A 20,659-nucleotide genomic window follows, 5' to 3' on the forward strand; every position below is an offset into this window, starting at 1 on the left:
GTATTGATGAACAAAAATCAGCCTATACTAGTGCACAATAATGTTCAATATAACTGACTCACTTATATCTGTATTTGTTACCCTGATCTGGTTTCTATCTCCATGAGGATATTTCTTTAGTGAAATTGTTTTATACTTATTGGTCCTTATTACATTAAATTGTAGAATATCCAAATTATCGTTTTTTGATGCTGATTGGTGATACACAGATCTTGTGAATTCCTATAAAGATAGTTGGAACTATCCAATATAAGATTTTGTAATAGAATTTGGCAGTACAATTCAGGACAATTGTATCTTTTAAAATTATGTTAATTCCTTCTGTGGTGCTTAGGAAATTTATCATTGGTTCATTTTAGAAAATGTTATATTTCAGTATGCAGAGATGTATTTGCAAATTACCAAGTTACTTCTGTTCAGCTGTTCAAAATATTTGCAATTGCTTTAACTATTGTGTTTTAGTGTGATATGACATACGTAAATATACAAAGCTTTTCTCACATGTACTTCTTTGCTCTCCATAGATAGAAGGATGTGGTTAAAAATGAAGAGTAGTTTGACCATAGCATCTCTATAATAATCTTCTCTTACAGTATATTGACATTCTTCATTTTTAGCAGGGCCATAACTACAAAGGGATACTTTATGTGCATATATTTGACATTTGGAACATGATTAATGTTTTTGAAAGCTTAGTACCTAGCAATGATGAACATTTTAGATATCATGCCTGTTGACACTGATAGTCTTAAATGAATGCTTTTCTCATTTCATTAAGATATTTGTTTTTTAAATTTACACATTGTATGTATTTATGAGGTACAATTTGACATTTCAATACATTTCTATGTTGTATAATGATCAAATCAAGGTAGTTAGTATATCCGTCGCTGCATGCATTTATCTTTTCTTTGTGGTGAGACCATTCAAAAGCCTCTCTTCTAGCTATTTTGTAATATACAGTACCTTAATGCTAACTATAGTCACCATACTGTGCAATAGAATACCAGAACCTATTTCCCACTATCTTGATTGTAACTTTGTACCCATTGACCTACCTTTCCCCATCCTCCCCTACCCCCAGAGTACTTAGGTAGTACTTACAGTTCCCCTTCCCAGTCTCCAGTAACCACTGGTCTGTTCTCTACTTCTATGATATTAACTTTTTTTTTTTTTAAGATTCCACACAAGTGAGATATGCTGTATTTGTCTTCACTGTCTAGTTTATTTCACTTAACATGTTGTCCTCCATGTTCATCCATCTTGTTGCAAATGACAGGATTTCCTTCTTATTTATGGCTGAAGAGTCATTAAGGTATTTATTTAGCCAGAAAAAGTACTAATTCACACTTTTTGTGTTATCCTTTTGTCCCCCAAACAATTAAGTGGATGGATGGTTGTTTTTAATCTTGTATTTCCTTTAGAAGCTTTTAGAAGAGCTTTTAGAAGCTCTTAAGTAATCAGGTATTGGTAATTATTTAAACCATGTAGGTTGAGAACCAAACTGTCAGAATAAGGAAAATCTATTTAATTCTGGCGTTAATAAAATAATCTTTAGGTGGTGGCATACATATTTTTGTTTTTCTTTTCTTTTCTTTTTTTTTTTGGAGATGGAGTCTCACTCTGTCACCCAGGCTGAAGTACAGTGGCACAATCTCAGCTCACTGCAACCTCCACCCCCCGAGTTCAAGCGATTCTCCTGCCTTAGCCTCCTGAGTAATTGGGATTACAGGCGCCTGCCACTGTGCCCAGTTAATGTTTTTGTATTGTTAGTAGAGACAGGGTTTCTCCATCTTGGCCAGGCTGGTCTTGAACTCCTGACCTTGTGATCCATCCGCCTCGGCCACCCAAAGTGCTGGGATTGCAGGCATGAGCCACTGCGCCTGGCAATATTTTTGTTTTTCAAAGTCAGGCCTATCTTGGTATCACTAGATAAATCAACACCAAAGGTAATGTACTGGTATATGTATAGTGTTTTTTAAATATCATAATACATAGTGATTTGAAGAAAAAAATGCACTTAAGTATGAAATCCAAGTGTTATAATCACAAATAATACTTGTTTTGTTGGGCAGCTCTTCAGCATGCAGGAAGAAATCCATCCCAAAAGACCATTAATAAGTATTGGACTCCTCAAACTGCCAAACTGAATTTTGATGATTTTTGTATAATTTTAAGGAAGGAAAAACCTACTTCAAAAGCAGAACTACTAAAATCATTTAAGCAATTAGATGTAAATGATGATGGCTGTATTTTACACACTGACCTTTATAAATTTCTAACGAAGGTAAGATCAGTAAAACTGTTTTGTAATATGCATATTTTGTGAAAGAGCTTGGAATCTAGCTTTGACTACCAAAGTCTACATTAAAAATAACTATTTCATTGAGAGGTGAAATGAATTACATGTTATTTACAAAGTACTTAGGGATCCTTCTGGATGAAAGGTTCTTTGTAAATAAAAGATAAAGTATAAAATTGAGCGTATGTTACCACCCCCTTGTGCTCCTATTTAATTCGTTCCTGTCCAGAACTCTTTGAAAATCAGTGATAGTTCCATATGTGATAAGTAAAAGGAAAACCAAGTATAAATGGGATTAGGAATCCATTCTCCTTTTTGGTACAATGTTAGAAAATATCATTCCCCTAAATTCAATAGCAGTTATAACTGACTCTATAGTATTCAGGTTTTAGTTACTATTTAGTAAACTGAAATTCAGCACACTTTCACAAAATTTAATAAAATTGTGAAATTTATATAGCTGCCTCATTCTTTCTTTATATATAATACTCATAATTTATAATGAAGCAATACCTTAAAACTATGGAAAAGATTAAAATGTGCTTCCACTATCCCTGTGAATAACAAAGTAGTAATCATGTTGCTTTAAAATAAATCTCATTTTTTTTTTGTTTTTCAGAGAGGTGAGAAGATGACTCGAGAAGAAGTAAATGCCATAATAAATTTGACTGATGTAAATGCTGATGGCAAATTTGACTACATCAAGGTACATAAGCTCACATTGATGTAAATGTACATACTGTGTTGGAAAAGTTTTTATTTTTCCCCAGCTTTATTAAGGTATAATTGGCAAATAAAAATTGTATATATTTACAGTGTACATGTAATGTTTTAATATATGTATACATTGTGAAGCAATTAAATCAGTTAACATGTCAACTAATTAACATGTCAGAAAATTATTTTTAAAAGGATGCATCTTTTTAATATTGGCAATGACATCCTTAAATATTGTGCATGAAATTTAATTTTTCCAGTCCTACAATTGCAATCTGATGACTACATTAAAAATAATATAACCAAGTTAAAAAACATGTGTGCTCACACACACAGACAGATACACACATAAACATAGAGACTCTACTCAGAAATGTACCTTTTCTGGGGTAGAAGAATCATAAAAATTATTTTGAACAAATGCAAGTCTACACGTCTTATAAAAAAAGTAATAATAACTTCTCCTTGTGTAACATTTTATTTTCACTCAGAGTATGACCTCCTCATTGAATCACGGCTACATTTCACTAGGTCACTTGAGGCTGGTCAATCTGATTCAAAAAAATAAAATGTGTAACCATCAATGGGAAATATATTCCATCTATCAGTCTATTCCTTGCCTACTAATGTGCATTTGCTTTCTCCTCTTCCCCAATGTATGATTGAATAGTTTTACCCACTGGACTTTTTTTTTTTTTTCCTGTAGTTTTGTAAATTATATATGACAGCCAATGAGCAATGTCTCAAGACTACACTAGAAAAACTAGAGGTTGATAGTAAAATGAGGCGTCACCAGTTTGGAAACCACATCGAAGGGTCCCCTGAAAGGGACCCATCACCAGTACCAAAACCATCACCTAAAATCATAAGAAAAACTGATCAGGAAACATTCTCAAACAAAGGTATTTACTTTTAACACTAAGAACTTCTTGATCAGAAATGAAGAGTCATATTCAGATAAATTTTTCCTTCCATTTCAGCTTCTCAGTGATAAAACAAATGAGAATCTAACTTTTGTTAGCTATCATTTCTAGACTCTCTTAGCTGTAAAAATCTATTGAAGTAAAATTTTATTATGGAACTTGACTTAGCTATGCTCATTATATTTTATTAAAACTAAAATTTCAGACTGAAAGGTGACATATTCAAATAAGAATTCTTATTAGTAGCCTATAAATTAGGGACCATTAAAGCCTGATAAATATAAAACTTCTGACTTTATTTCAATGGGGAGAACAAAGAGAGTCAAAGTAATACAATAGATCTTTTATACTGCATTGTGTTTGGAAAAAAACTCCTATTGACAACTTTTCATAATGTGAGACCAAATAATCATTACTTGTTGCAGGTGACACCAGGAGTTCTTTACTGTCAGCAACCAGGAAGTTCAAAACATCTGTTTCCTTCACAATTACCATGGGGGCTAATGGTAACCGAAACTCAAAGTTAACGGAGCCAAATTTAATAAAGGTATAGTATTTTAAGTTAACAGAGATGACTTTTTCTGAAAAAAATTTGACATTAAGTTTATTAATAACTATGCAGTGTCTACAGGGAACCAGTAAAGTTTATGAAGTAATTCAAGGTTTTTCTGTGGAATTTCTACCTATAAGCTAGTGTAATACTTTTAAATTAAAAATGATGAATATTATTATAAGCTCTTCAGTTTGAAAATGGTAACACTCAAGTTTTATAACTTGATGAGTAGATTATCAAGTTATATACTTTGGCAAGCAAATTTTTTGTTTTGTTTAACAAATATTTACCATAAGTGTTTCTTATAAATAAATCATTCATTCAATTTCAAGTCCTATGAGAGAATGACAACAAAGTCACTTTGCTAAGTCAATATTTGTAGAGTGTTAATATTGATCTTCTTTCTTTGTTTTCCCTTTCTAGACTCAACCTTTACTAGTTTTCCTTCAACAGAAAATAATAGCTACAGAAATATAAAACATTAACTGGAAACTGCTAGGATACATTAAAAATGTGCACCTAGAGACCTCTGTAAAAGGGGAAAAAATGGTTATGATCACATACTATAACTGCTGTTAGAAAACTGAACTGATTGTTCTCAAGAGCCACATTTTTGTTTCAAATAACAACTCTGTATTTGTTATTGAACTCTAAAGTCCCTTATATCTTTAAATTGCTAGACAGTGACATTTGTTCTATATTAAAATTTTAAAACATTATCTCCAGGGAATTTTGTTCAGACTGTTTAGGAATCTATACACCCTAAGCAATTTGGTGTGCATGTCCAACATGTTCATACACAATATTTAGTGTTCCAACAATATTATTTTCCACCAGTGGAAACTTTTTGTATTTTGCAACTAAATTAATTATTAATAAAATTAACTTAGTTACATAATTATGGTTTACCTGATTCAGAAGCACAAATAAATGTAATTTTAGCCACTCTAAAGAGAGATATAAATAAATATTAATGTGGATTATGTTAAGTTATAGTAAGACTTTGTCTCTGTGTCATTAGTTGGGCTCATACCAATATAATTTTAAAAATTTAGTTCAATTCAACAAATATTCACTAAGCATGTAATGTGTGCCAGTTATTTTGCTTAGTGTAAAATATGAGCTTGAATTTAAAAATATAAATTTTCATTTGACTATTAAGAGTATACCAAGATAGTGTAGCATAGTATTTATTCATTCATTTATTCAACAAATATTTATTGAATGACTACTCTGTGCCAGTGTTCTAGATGTTGATGAGATTAGTGATCTAGAGTTTTGGATAGAGATCTACCTCGGCTTGAATCTTAGCTTTATCACTTCATAACTGACCTTGGGCGAATTAGTCAGCAGCCCTTCAGAGTTTCAGTTTTCTTATCCATAAATAGGGAATAATTATATTTAGTGTGCTTTGGAAAGATTTAAATCATACGTAAACATATGTAAAGCATTTAGCACAATGCCAAGGACATTAATAAATAATAGTGTTAATGTTAATACTATTTATTTTAAAGAACATTAATAAATACTAGTATTAATATTATAGAACTAAGAAATAACTGGGTGCTTGTATGGGAATTACATGATGAAAGTATAGTTTAAGAAAAGTTCATCTACTGTTGTATTATGTATAGAGACATCAGAGACACCATCTAAGAGGCTGATAGAGTTTTCCAAATATAAAGTGATGATAACTTGGCCTAGGATAGTACCTAAATGTAATAAGGTTGGGGCAGGTGTAATAGAAAAATGCCAAAATTAGTCTGTAAGTCATAATGATTATTTAACAAAGAGACTACTTAAGTTTTGTATCAAAGTCAAGAACAGGGAATGGTGTGGATGATAATTGGGAGTGAGGTAAAAGGTACTAAGATAATTTAATGATTAAAAGAAAAGGGCATACTGTCAACTTTTTAATTCTGCAAGTTTCATATAAAATATAATGCCTTTTGGAAATAATTGATAGCTGTGTATATCTTACCTTTTAATATCCTGTTTCTGATCTTGTATTGCCCACTGTTGCTTACTATCTGCTATTTCTTAGATGAGCTGAAATTATTATTTTTTAAAGTAAGTGACCCTTTTGTTACTCAGCAGCATTCAGTTCTTTGTTTACATTTTTCTTTTCTTTTCTTTGTTTATTTATGCATTTTCTTAAGACAGAGTTTCATTTTGTCACCCAGGCTGGAATGCAGGTGGGATCTTGGCTTACTGCAACCTCCGCCTCCCAGGTTCGAGTGATTCTCCTTCCTCAGCCACCCAAGTAACTGGGATTACAGGTGCATGCCACCATGCCTGGCTAATTTTTGTGTTTTTAGTAGAGACAAGGTTTCACCATGTTGGCCAGACTGGTCTCGAGCTCCTGACCTCAAGTGATCTGCTGCCTTGGCCCCCGAAAGTGCTGGGATTACAGATGTGAGCCACCACACCTGGCCACATTTTTCTTTAATTCTTGTTTCCTCTTGGGGGGTTTTCTGGTAAAAACAGAGAACCTGCTAGACAAATTCTAAAAGAACTGTAATACTTGAAGTTTTCTTTTTTTTATTTCACAAATTTCATATATTCCTGAGGTTTTATAACCATTCTGAAAAGTACTTGGTTGTGAATATACAGAATAAATTACTGAAAGGATTGTTAAATTAATTTTCCAGACACTTTACATTTATTTTAAACAAGTTTAGGTATCTCAACTTCATGTGGAACAGAAAATTATGGAATTGGGACAGAGAAGGAGGGACTTTTCAGAAATTAGAAAATTGTGATAGGTAAGAGTAAGCCATGTTTTAAACCATAAATCCACACAATTGGGAAGGACTTGAATTACAAAAGGAAAATAAGATCCTTACAGGTACTATACATATATTACTTTCTATTGGCCATACTTAGTTACTATATTACTATTCTTTTTAAAATTCTGAATTCTATCCATTTATTTAGATTCTGTGATGATCAAGGAATGTCAGGAATTTTCCTTTCAGAGAGGAAAAGCTTCACTTTCCTTGCTAAGACCAGTCATGTCTAGAATTAGAGTAAACCCCAAACTATCAGTTGTAAACTCCAGAGATGCAATACTTCCTATATTCAGATTCTTAGAGTGTGCCTACATTTATATTTTATACATGTATATTGTACAACATATGCACACACATCACACACATATGTTGTACAACCTGTATATTATAATGTCAAAACATATAGCATCTATATTATATACCATTTATATGTTATATGTATGTCTATATATGGCAATACAAATATAAATATTTTAAATTCCAAATGGTTCATTATCTGTTAATTTTTGTGAAAGCTCCATATAATAATTTTCTTATAAGTTTCTCACATTTTCAAAATGTTGATCAATTCAACCTGTCAGTTAGATTTCAGGCCACATCAATTTTACCCTTCATAAATTATCTATTTAAGTTTTTATTTTTTAAGTATGTATAGTTTACAATTATTTAATGACAAAAAAATGCAACAACCAGTTACCTTCCTGTCTTACATACCCGAAAGCAAATAGCCTCCTAATAAGTATGTGACATAGGAAATCTTTATAAAAAACAATAGTGATGATAATGATAGTGATGAGTTCCTCCTCTGACTAAATCTATGGCAGATCTACTGCTTAATAATTCTTTCTCACTGAAAAATTTAATAATACAGAATTTGTATGTTAAATCATTTTCATTCACTACAGTGTTCCAAGAAAAATGTAACTATACTGATATATTTGTTTTGATAACTAGAATTTTTGGTTTTAGTATTTGGTTTTGTACTTTTAAGCGTTTCCTCATACATTATGAATGAAAATAAGTAAAATTTGTATATGACAAATAAACGAAATAATAGTTCAGTTTGCACTTATATGAATGTACTCAAATTGGTAGAATACAGCACCACCTCATGCCCTATACAAGAATTACAAGCTATTATTTTATTTCTGCTTTATAATGTCAAAAAATTATATCATACATGGAATTTCTTACTCTCATTCTAAAATTATTTTCAAAACTCAACCTTCTTTCATTTTTCTCCTAATACTCAAACTGTCAGGTTAATCTATAATCCTTTCAAATTGATTTATTTGAATGAGCCAGCCAATTTGTCAGTAATTTTTTCTTTTAGTTCATAACATTTTAGTCTAGGTCCTAGAGAAAAACTTTTGTATGATTGAAAGTCTATTTGTTTGAAAGACATTTTTTTTCTTTTTTCTTTTTTTTTTTTTTGAGGCAGAGTCTGTTGCCCAGACTGGAGTGCAGTGGCACCATCTCGGCTCACTGCAACCTCCGCCTCCCAGGTTCAAGCGATTCTCCTGCCTCAGCCTCCCAAGTAGCTGGGACTACAGGTGTGCACCACGATGCCTGGCTAATTTTTGTAGTTTTAGTAGAGACAGAGTTTCACCATATTGGCCAACTGATCTCGAACTCTGGCCAACTGGTCTCGAACTCTTGACCTCGTGATCTGCCCACCTTGGCCTCCCAAAGTGCTGGGATTATAGGCATGAACCACCGCACCCAGCCTTGAAATGAAATTTTAAGTTGAATAAGCATTGTATGTTTAATAACTCTGACAGATCTTAAGTTGAATGTTTCCTGTTGAACAGTAGGAGCTATAAGTTCTCCTAGTGGAGTTATTTTGAATTCAAATTGATCTGTTTATTACACTGAAGTTTGGTTGATATAAATAATGTGGTATTTGTCTTTAATAACTGTTGTTCTACCATTTTCCAGCTTTATTAATCCATATTTAATGTTATACTATGTAGTTTGTCTGCCTTTCCAAAGAAACTCACAAATTATCTTCTATTATAGCATTATTTTCTAGACATGGAACTTAGGAAAGACTTAGAATAAAAATGTTTAACTTGTTCCCCTGTTAAATTTTATAAAGCCATGTCCTGTTAATCTGTGGCACTGCCCCAGAGGTAGCATCAGCACATCGAAAAATTCTTCCATCTTTGAGTTTCCTAAGTGGCACAAATGGTGTTTACTACCAGTGTACCAGGTAAAGTACATTATTTTTAAAAGCTTAATTTAACCATTTTTTTAAAGCTGGGGGTAGGGCTGCTGTGCTGATGATTACAATGCAAATTTAAGAAATTTTCCTGCTACTAAATGCTACATTTTTAAAGTAAGAAAACCAAATAATTAAGTTTGTCTTAATACTTAAATGTGTAGAATCCTGAATGATAATGCCTTACCATACTTTATTGTAGTAGTATCATATTCACAAAGTTTCTTTTAAAAACTGGCTTTAAAAATCACTGCAGATATTTAAATGTGAAATAGAACAGAACTTAGAATATAACTTACACACTGGAGAGAAAGTAAGGAGACCTATGTTTTGGTTCTAGTTCTGCAGTCAACTGAGAACTATAGCTTTACACATATATCACTTTATTTTTCAGACTTTATCAAAAGAGAAGTCTGGACTAGATTGCTTTTTAGATTTCTTCTACCTTTAAGAGTTTGTAATTCTAAAGTATTATCCTTTACCTTTCCAAATAGGTAAATATAAAAAATATAAAGTATATTAGATGAAATTCCATCTGATGCTATAATCAAAACTGATTGAAAACATTTAAATGTTTTCTATTTAATGTCAGAATCATAATTCAAACTGTCTCAACATGTAAATTGTCTAAATACTGTATAGCATTTCTTTCATTTCTATTCTTTAGCAGTCATCACCATCCAAGGTCATGTTGATTATTTTAAGGACAGTTGAGTCTGAGGTAATGCCAGCATCTGTTGTTAGTCCATATATATGCCCATCCAAGAGATTTACAGGGAAGCTAAATGAAAGCCTGTGTATCATTACTCATCGTTAATAGTTGAACTTGGGCCAGGTGCAGTGGTTCAAGCCTGTAATCCCAGCACTTTGGGAGGTCGAGGTGGGCGGATCACTTGAGGTCAAGAGTTCGAGACCAACCTGGCCAACATAGTGAAACCTCGTCTCTACTAAAAATACAAAAAATTAGCTGGGCGTGGTGGCAGGCCCCTGTAATCCCAGCTACTCGGGAGGCTGAGGCAGGAGAATTGCTTAAACCTGGGAAGTGGAGGTGGCAGTGGGCCGAGATGGTACCACTGCACTCCAGCCTGGGTTACAGAGTGAGACCATCTCAAAAAAAAAAAAAAAAGTTGAACTTCAACTTCTGCTTCTGCCACAAGCCCAAGTTTGAACCTCATTGTATCACAGATAATAAAAAATTTGAATTTGGTACCCTGAGTAGATTTTCTTTTAGAAACATAGTCTAAATGCAGAGTCCAAAAGTCTTGGACGCTAGACCTAATATTACTACAAACTCCTTATAAAACTCTGAACCCATATAACCTCTGGCTACCTCAATTTTTCCGTTTATTAAAATGACTAATTCATATCTACCCCATACTGCCTCATAGGGATGTTGTTGAAATATCATATATAATGACTTGTTTCTGTCGTGGGCAATATACTTAACAAGATAAATTTCAGTAAGTTAAGGTCACATCTTAATTTCTTAGAATTAAAAATACACATATCTTGTATACCCCAAAGGTGTGACAGTGCAGCTGATTAGTGACTGACTGAAAGCTTGAGTATAGTTCAGCTTATAATGATAAAATCTTAAAATGCAGTTGAAAAGGAAATTTCCAAAGAAAAGATAAAATAGAAAACTTGTATAAATTGAGAAATAACCAAAATGAAAATAGAAGGAATAGAGAAAATACATTCATTAACACTCACAGAGTGGTTAATATCTAAAATAGTCAAAATAATTTATTAAAATATGTCAGAAAAATGCTAAGTCTGCAATAGAGTTATGAGAATAGGTGAATGGGTAATTTATACAAAAGAAAACAAAAATAATGAACACATGAGGGAAATGTTCAACCTTGGTATTAACAATCAGATAAATTGAAATTAATGCAAAAGTTATTACAATACCATTTTTACTATCAAATACTCGAGACATATACAAATATATGGAATACCATAATGAATGCTTTATGTACTCACACCTTGCTTATGAAGTCATCCCACATCACCCAATTTTTTTCACAATAAAACAATACCAAATAATGGTAAAATTATTACATTATATACCATTGGTGGTATTGTAAAATTGGCAGTACTGTTTTATAAAGCAGTATGGGAACACATGTCAATAGCCTTAAAAATATACATACTTTTTTGCCTGAAAGTTCTTCTCAAGGAAATTATTCATCAGAAGAAAAACATTTAGACAAAAAAGTATTCTATTAATATTGTGATAAGAAATTAGAAATGACCTAAATGTCTAACACTTTAGAAATAGTTAACTAAGTAATGGTATACCAACTCAATGTTTGTTTGTTTGTTTTTTGAAACGGAGTTTTGCCCTATTACTCAGGCTGGATTGCAGTGGCATGATCTCAGCTCACTGCAACCTCCGCCTCCCAGTTTCAAGCAATTTTCCTGCCCCAGCCTCCTGAGGCTGGGATTACAGGCGCCCATCACCACACCCAGCTAATTTTTGTATTTTTAGTAGAGATGGGGTTTCACCATGTTGGCCAGGCTGGTCTCGAACTCCTGACCTCAGGTAATTCACCCACCTTGGCCTCCCAAAGTGCTGGGATTCTAGGAGTGAGCCACCATGACCGGCCCCAACTCTATTTTTAATCATAGAACCATTTAAATTGAAATTTTGAATATTGCATAGCAAAATGGTTTTCTTGTGGTAAAATACACAAAACATAAAATGTACCATTTTACTCATTTTTAAGTATACAGTTCTGTGTCACTAAGTACATTCACACTGTTGTACAACCATCACTACCACCACCATACATCTCCAGAACTTTTTCATCTGGAACGCTATTCATTAAACAACAACTCCCCATTTCCCCCTCCCCACAGCCGCTGGCAACCACCATTTTCCTTTCTGTCTCTGAATTTGACCACTCTAGGTACCTCATATAAGTGGAATCATACAATATTTGTTCTTTTGTGTCTGGCTTATTTCACTTAGCATAATTTCTTCAAGACTCATTCATGTATAGCATGTGCCAGAATTTTATTCCTTTTTAAGACTGAATAATATTCCCTTGTATGTATTTACCACATTTTGTTTATCTATTTTTCTGTCAATTGGCATTTGGGTTGTTTCTACCTTTTGGCTATTGTGAGCAGTAATGCTGTGAACATTGGCATACATATCTGTTTGAGTCCCTGCTTTTAATTCTTTTGGGTCTATACCCAGAAGTTGGAATTGCTAGATCATATAGAATTATAGGTTTGCTTTTTTGAGAAATTGCCATATTGTTCACAATGGCTTCACCATTTTATGCATTTTATGTTCCTATCAACAATGCACAAGGGTTCCAATTTCTCCACATACTCACCAACACTTGTCATTTTCTGTTTTTTTGATAATAGGTATCCCAATGGGTATGAAGTGGTATCTCATTGAAGTTATGATTTGTCTTTCCTTAATGATTAGTGATGTTGAGCATCTCTTCATTTGCTTATTGGCCTTCTAAATATCTTCTTTAGAGAGTTGATCATTTGATGATTCCTTTGCCCATTTAAAAAATCGGTGGTTTGTTTTGTTGTTGTTGAATTGTAGGAGTTCTTTATATGCTCTAGATATTAATCCCTTTTTGAATATGTGATTTGCAAATAATTTTTCTCATTTCATGAATTGCCTTTTCATTCTGTTGGTAGTGTCCTTTGATGCACAAAAATTTTTAATTTTGATGAATTCCAATTTGATTGTTGCTTGTGCTTTTGTTGTCATATCCAAGAAACCATTGCCAGATCCAGCGTCAGCTTTCCTCGTATGTTTTCTTCTCAGAGTTTTATAATTTTAGCATATTTAGGTCTTCAGTTTATTTTGAGTTAATTTTTATGTATTGCGTAAGATAAGAGCCCAAATTTATTCTTTTGCAGATGGATATTCAGTTTCCTCAGCCTCATTTGTTGAAAAGACTGTCCTTGCCTTCATTGAATGATCTTGGCACCGTTGTTGAAAATCATTTGACCATATATGCAAGGATTTATTTCGGGGCTAACCATTCTATTCTACTGTTCTATATGTCTGTTTTCATGCTAGTACCACACCATTTTGATTACTGTATCTTTGTAGTAAGTTTTGAAATTAGAAAGTATGAGTCCTCTAGCTTTATTGTTTTTCAACAGCAAAATATTTTGGATATGAAATTAAATTTTAAAAGCAGAACATAAAGCGGTGTTTATTAAAATGTAAAAAATAGGTTTCTGCGTAAGGTCTGTATTAGAAAGGATTACATGAAAATCTAAGTAGGGCGTTAGAATTATAGAGATTTTTAAATTTTTAAATGTGTTATTTTAAATGTATCAAAATATAAAATATGAAAATAATTACGACATAAAATAGAAAAATGAGATGTAAGTATGTTAGGATAATTTAGCCTTCTTTTAAAAATGTGAGCATGAACATGAAACCAATCTCAATGTAAATTATTTTTGCCTTTGCAGTGCCATAACAAATCTTTCTATAATGAATTAGAAAACATTTATGATGTTATTGTTATAGAGCTAGCATATACCTTTTCAGTAGTTATCAATATTATTAAAGCCTTAAACTGATTATCTAAATATTCTTACTTATATTTCAGGCAGGCAAGCCTACTAATAATAAAGTGGAAAGCATTTTTGCACATAGCTATGGTAATGACACAATTTCTTGTAACTTCAGTAAAGAATCTTCTACTTTGTGTCCAAGCATTTTCAAGTCTTATTCTTTTCTTTTTTGAGACAGAGTCTTGCTCTGTCGCTCAGGCTGGATGGAGTGTAGTGGCACGATCTCGGCTCACTGCAAGCTCAATCTCCCGGGTTCAAGTGATTCTCCGGCCTCAGCTTCAGTGTAGCTGGGATTACAGGTGTGCATCACCACGCCTGACTATTTTTGTATTTTTAGTAGAAACAGGGTTTCGCCAATGTTAGCCAGTCTGGTCTTGAACTTCTGACCTCCAGTGATCCACCCGCCTCGGCCTCCCAAAGTGTTGGGGTTACAGGTGTGAGCCACTGTGGGTGGCCAGGTTTTACTCATTTCTAGTTATGAGATCCCATATATTAATTCAGACAAGAAGGAATTTGGCTTGACCAAGAAATGGTAAAGCCAATATAGAAAAGTCTTTCTCAAAAGTGATACTTTATATTCATCAGCATTGTTCTGTTGTGAACCTTTTTTTTTTTTTTTTTTTTTTTGAGACAGAGTCTCCCTCTGTCATCTAGGCTGGAGTGCAGTGGCATGATCTCTGCTCACTGCAACCTCTGCCTCCTGGATTCAAGCAATTCTCCTGCCTCAGCCTCCTGAGTAGCTGGGACTACAGGCGTGTGCCACTATGCCCAGCTAATTTTTGTATTTTAGTAAAGACAGGGTTTCACCATGTTGGCCAGGCTGGTCTTGAACTCCTGACCTCATGATCTGCCTGCCTCGGCCTCCCAAAGTGCTGAGATTACAGGTGTGAGCCACTGCACCCGGCCAGCTGTGAAACTTTTATTCAGCATGCTTCTAGTTATCTACACTTGAAACAATTATTTTGCTTTTACATTTAAAGTCATTTTTTCTTTCAATATATTTATTTTAGCAATCCTTAATTCTTCCTTCTTAACATGCTCCTACCACTAATCTCTCTCTATTACAGCAACATATTTATTTATTACTTTTCTTCAATACTTCATTTTTCTTTTTCTTTTTTTTTTTATTTTTGAAACGGAGTCTTGTCCTGTTGTCCATGCTGGAGTGCAATGGCATGATCTCAGCTCACTGCAACCTCTGCCTCCCCAGTTCAAATGATTCTCCTGTCTCAGCCTCCTGAGTAGCTGGAATTACATGCACCCAGCATCATGCCCAACTAAATTTTGTATTTTTAGTAGAGACAGCGTTTCTCCCCATGTTGGCCAGGCTGGTCTTGAACTCCTGACCTCATGATCTGCCCACCTCAGCCTCCCAAAGTGCTGGGATTACAGATGTGAGCCACTGCACCCAGCCAATTTTATTTTTCTTGCCCTTCTTTACCTTATGTCTTTTCCTAACTTTTCATTATTGAAATGCTATCTATTCTTCATAATATAGTTCATCAGTTGCACACTCAGTTTACATCAGTCTCCCCACCCCAATCAGTTAGACAGTAAATATTTGTTGGGCCAATGTGTTAGGCACTATTTTAGTAACTTGAATAATAGTAAATTCTTTTGCATGTATAGTTATCTCTTTGTGTTAACCATATATTACTGCCAATTATAATTGGATTTTTTTGAGACGGAGTTTCGCTTTTGTTGCCCAAGCTGGAGTACAATGGCGCAATCTCGGCTCACTGCAACCTCTGCCTCCCAGGTTCACGTGATTCTCCTGCCTCAGCCTCCTGAGTAGCTGGGGTTACAGGCATGTGCCACCACGCCTGGCTAATTTTGTATTTTTAGTAGAGACGGGGTTTCTCCATGTTGTTCAGTCTGGTCTCGACCTCCTGACCTCAGGCGATCCGCCCACCTTGGCCTCCCAAAGTGCTGGGATTACAGGCGTGAGCCACCGTGCCCTGCCTATAATTGGATTTTGTTATGTTTGTTTTTTACCTCCTAACTATGTTGCACATTCCTGGAGAGCAATGATTATATTTGACATTTCTTTTATATCCCCCTGCGTTTTCTCCTCATTACTATGCATACTGGAAACATTTAATAAATATTGTTTGAAATAATTTTTTCCTTCATTTCAGGACTGGCAATACATGCAATCAAAAGGTTGCTTTTTCTTAGAAGAAGATGGTGAAATCATTAGTCATCAGTACAGGATGCAAATAGCTCAGAGGTCCATGGTTTATCTAACAATTAAGCCATTAAATCTGAGTCAAGTTGAAGGCAAGTTTAAATTTTTTGTATATTTTTTAAATGTCAAGTTGTACCCTCTTTGAAAGTACTTATGTAAGTATTCCATAGTCCTAATTAGGAAAGAAAATAATCTGCCTAAGTGAGAAACATAATGGTTACATTTCAAGAAAGTGTTGGCCTATATGTGGCCTGTGTTAATCATATGAAAAGCAAGTAGATTGCTTTGTGTATATGTTTAAAGCATGTTTTATTAAAAACAATAACTTTTTCCAAACCTTTCTACAGCTAAGATAGAAGAAAATAAACAAAATGTTAACTGGTTTCCTCATGATATAGAACTAACTTTTTTTTTTTTTTTTTTTTTTTTTTTTTTTTTTTTTTTGAGACAGAGTCTCCCTCTGTTGCCTAGGCTGGAGTGCAGTGGCTCAATCTTGGCTCACTGCAACCTCTGCCTCCTGGATTCAAGTGATTATCCTGCCTCTGCCTCCCTGAGTAGCTGGGACTACAGGTGCACATCACCTCGCCCACCTAATCTTTTTGTATTTTTAGTAGGGACGGGATTTCACCATGTTGGCCAATCTGGTCTCAAACTCCTGACCTCAGGTGATCCACCCACCTCGGCCTCTCAAAGGGCTGAGATTACAGGTTCAAGCCACTGTGCTCAGCCAGAACTAAGTTTTTATTTGCTAATTAATCTGAGCTTTTTCCATTTGTCAGTTTTTAAAATTAATATGTCAAAGAGAAGTTCTGCAGGGGCATAATTTGGAACATATGAAACTGCAAGTATTTTTAATACCTTCAAAATCCTTTGTGACTTAGACAATATTTATTAATAATCTTTGTATTAATGGTAATATTCTAGGTAAAAATTAATACTTTTCTAGTGTCTAAAATGGTTATGTAATTTTTAAGCAATGAAAGCTATCTATCTATAAGGGTGATTTCCCTAGATACCTTTTTTAATGTTGGTTGTTCTAAATCAATATTTATTTTTCTTTTATAATGTTTACATACAAGCATTTTCTTCCTAGAGGATTCCCCTCCCCATTCTCTTTCCCTCCTAAAGTAGAGATTTTGAAAGTTTTTACTGCATCTTTTGTGGGATATGTATAATATTTGGCAGATGATACTTTTAAATGACAATAACAATAGTTATTTTTCAGAGAGAGGAATCAAGATAGCCCTGCAAATTCAGTGTAGTTGTTAATTCTCTGTATTCTTATTAATAAGATTCATTCATTTATTTATCAAATAGCTATCAAGGGCATTATATGCTGGACATCAATTTAGGTGTTTAGGATACATTAGAGTTCAAAAAAGACAAAAATCCCTTCCCTCATCAACTTTCATTTTAGTGGGGGAAACAATACATAATAAACATAATAAATAGTAGATGACATGGTATGTTGGAAAGTGATAAGTGTTATGGGAAAATCAGAGGGAAAAGGGGATAGTGAATGCTGAGGGAATGTGGGTTGCCATGGAGATGGAGTGGTTAGTATATGCTTCGTTAGGAAGCTGTCATATGGATAAAGATTTTGAAAGAGATGTATGAGTTACCAACTGCTACATAAAAAACTACCCCAGAACTCAGTGGCTTAAAACAATTAAACATTTGTTCACTCATGAATCAGTGGATCTGTTAGTTCTTAGTCTGAGCCGGGCTTGTTTTTTCTCTGTAGGGGTTGCTCACACAGTTATGGTTAGTTACAGGTTAGCTGGTGGCTGGCTTTGCTAATCTTGGCTGGGTTCTCTCTCATGTATGAAGTCCCAGCTGGGATAACTTGACTCGGCTTCATATGATCTTTAATAATCCTTCAGTAAACTAGCCTGGACCTGTTCTCTTGGTATAACAGGGATCTGAAAACAAAACAAAACAAAACAAAAGTGGAAGCACAATAGAACCTCCTGAGGTCTGGGCTCAGAAGCAGCACAATGTTACTTCGTTATATTCTGTTGCTCACAGAAAGTCACAAGGCAAGTCCAGATTCATAGGCTGGGGAAATAGACTTGATCTCTTGATGGAAAAGCTGCGAAGCCACATTGCAAAGGGCTGTGGATACTGGGGGGAACAGCCATTTTTGCTGTCTTCCACAGAAGGCAAGGGAGTAAGCCTTGTGGGTGTATGGTGCTGGAAGGGATGGGTGAAGATGGAGGAGGTTGCAGAGCATTCCAGGTAGAGAGAATGCTCTGTGCAGAGGCTCTGTGAGAGTGTACTGGTGTTAGAAGAACAGAGGCTAGAGTGTCTCAAATGAAATAAGTGAGGAGAGAGTTGTAGGAGATGGAACTGGGGAGAAACAAGGACAAAATCAGGAAGAGGTTTCTTTTTGCCATAATTAGGACTTGGGCTTTTAATCAGAGAAATTAGGTTTTCCCCTTCATTTTTTGTGAGATGTTTTTCCTCATATATAAGGTCAAGATTTTCTCTTAATCTTTCATTTTCAGCAGTTTGAATGTGTGTCTAGGTAGTTTTTGTTGTTAATGCTATTGCCTGGGTTTTTTGTTTTTTGGTATTTATCCTGCTTGGGGTTCTCTGAGCTTCTTGGATTTGTGGCTTGTTGCCTTTCATTATTTTTAGAAAATCCTCTGCCTTATTTCTTCAAATATTTCTTCTACCCCCTTTCTTCTTCTTCCACTTGTGTGGTACCTGACATCTCTTCCTTCTCTGCTCCACCACAGGGTCAGCCAGTGTTTGCATCTCATCTCTCCTGGGAAAGATCTGTCTTTCCTTGGATTTTAAGCTTATAGTTGCCCTGCAACCCCAGCTGTGATGGGATCAAGAAAAGTTATGATGTTGTAGTTCATTAACTTTTTCTTATTGTTAGGAAAGGAGCAATATTCTCCCAACTCTCTGCTCCATTAGAGAGTTTTGAGTAGAAGGCAGGACATAATCTGACTTATGTTTTAACAAGAGCGATTAGGTTACTGTATTGAAAGTAGATGGAAGGATATGCAGGTGAAAGTAAGGAATCCAGCTGGGACATTATTGTAGAATTCTAGAAGAGGACTGGGAATGCTTTGAACCAGGATATAGGTGGGAGAGGGGGTAGTAGAGATTCTGGGTATATTTTGAAGGCAGAACCATAGGATTTCCTAAGGATTGGTCTTGGTATGTGAGAGAAGAAAAGAGTTAAAGAAGATTCCAAGATTTTTGACCTGAGCAACTGGAAAGAATGAGTTACCATTAACTGAGATGGACAGCGTTTTAAAAAGAGATTAGGGAAGTTCAGTTTTGGAAATAGAAATCCAGGTAGAAATGTTAAATACACAGTTAGTTATATGGGTCTAACATTCAGAGGAAGGATCCTAAAGATACAAATTTTGGGGTTGTCAGCACATAGATATCTGACATCTCTTCCTCCTGTGCTCAACCACAAGTAAGCCAGTGCTTAAATCCTATTTCTTTCTGAAAAGTCTGTTTTTCCTTGGATTTCAGGCTAATTGGTTGCCCTGCAACCTCAGCTTTTGATGAGTTCAAGAAAAGTTATAATTTTTAGAAAGTGAGTATATAGAAAATGTTTCTCACTAGGTCGCTGTATTTAGGTTTGTGCCTTATTGCAAAAGCTATCATGTTTGCATATAAAAATGGAATATGGGCTGGGTGCGGTGGCTCACGCCTATAATCCCAACACTTTGGGAAGCCCAGGAAGGTGGATCATGAGGTCAGGAGATCAAGACCATCCTGGCCAACATGGTGAAACCCCGTCTCTACTAAAAATACAAAAATTAGCTGGGTGTGGTGGCACACGCCTGTAGTCCCAGCTACTCGGGAGGCTGAAGCAGGAGAATCGCTTGAACTCTGGAGGTGGAGGTTGCGGTGAGCCGAGCACACCACTTCACTCCAGCCTGAGTGACCAAGTGAGACTCTGTCTTGAAAAAACAAAAAAGGAATATGTATTTCTAGGGAAAATATCCAAGAAGAAACTAGTAACTTCTTTTTTATATAGGAAAGAATAGATAGTGATTGCTTATTTTAAGGTGTTTGGGCTTTTTTTTTGTTTGTAGGAAAACCATCCCCTTGGTTATCCGTTGATACTGCCTTGTATATTCTCAAGGAAAATGAGAGTCAAGCAAATCTACAGCTTGTGTGTTTTACCGAACTACGAAATAGAGAAGTATACATATTTATTTTCTAATGTTTAATTTTAAAATATAGTATGAACTGCAGTTTGGGGAAAGTATGTTTCTACATTTTATTTTTTAAGCTTTTATATACCTTCCAATTAAGGTATAAACAGCACTTAAACACTATAGATATTATGTTTTTAATTTAATCACATCAAATTAAATTAAATTAGTTAAAGTAAATATTTAATTTAATTATAAAGAATT

The 20,659-nt window shown here is 34.5% G+C and overlaps 1 protein-coding gene and 1 non-coding gene across 5 annotated transcripts in view; one reads left to right on the plus strand and one right to left on the minus strand.

The window, feature by feature from the left end:
• Window positions 1–20,659, plus strand: part of EFCAB7 (EF-hand calcium binding domain 7) — a 46,916-nt gene that overhangs the window by 6,797 nt on the left and 19,460 nt on the right. For 2 of the 4 annotated variants that reach the window (XM_031669460.1, XM_031669461.1), the window contains exons 2-7: window positions 2,922–3,008; window positions 3,726–3,921; window positions 4,368–4,489; window positions 9,386–9,499; window positions 16,216–16,357; window positions 20,333–20,442. In XM_031669460.1, the coding sequence (XP_031525320.1) occupies window positions 2,934–3,008; window positions 3,726–3,921; window positions 4,368–4,489; window positions 9,386–9,499; window positions 16,216–16,357; window positions 20,333–20,442 (759 nt within the window). In that variant the 5' untranslated portion in view covers window positions 2,922–2,933. Of the gene's footprint in view, window positions 1–2,075; window positions 2,288–2,921; window positions 3,009–3,725; window positions 3,922–4,367; window positions 4,490–9,385; window positions 9,500–16,215; window positions 16,358–20,332; window positions 20,443–20,659 lie in introns of all 4 variants that reach the window. The other 2 variants (XM_021942393.2, XM_021942398.2) reach the window with 2 other exon arrangements.
• LOC116272101 lies at window positions 6,961–7,021 on the minus strand. Its single transcript, XR_004180816.1, has one exon. It is a non-coding gene; the product is annotated as a U7 small nuclear RNA (small nuclear RNA).

Source organism: Papio anubis, chromosome 1 (genome assembly GCF_008728515.1).
Source record: "Papio anubis isolate 15944 chromosome 1, Panubis1.0, whole genome shotgun sequence".
In the NCBI taxonomy this organism is placed as follows: domain Eukaryota; kingdom Metazoa; phylum Chordata; class Mammalia; order Primates; family Cercopithecidae; genus Papio; species Papio anubis.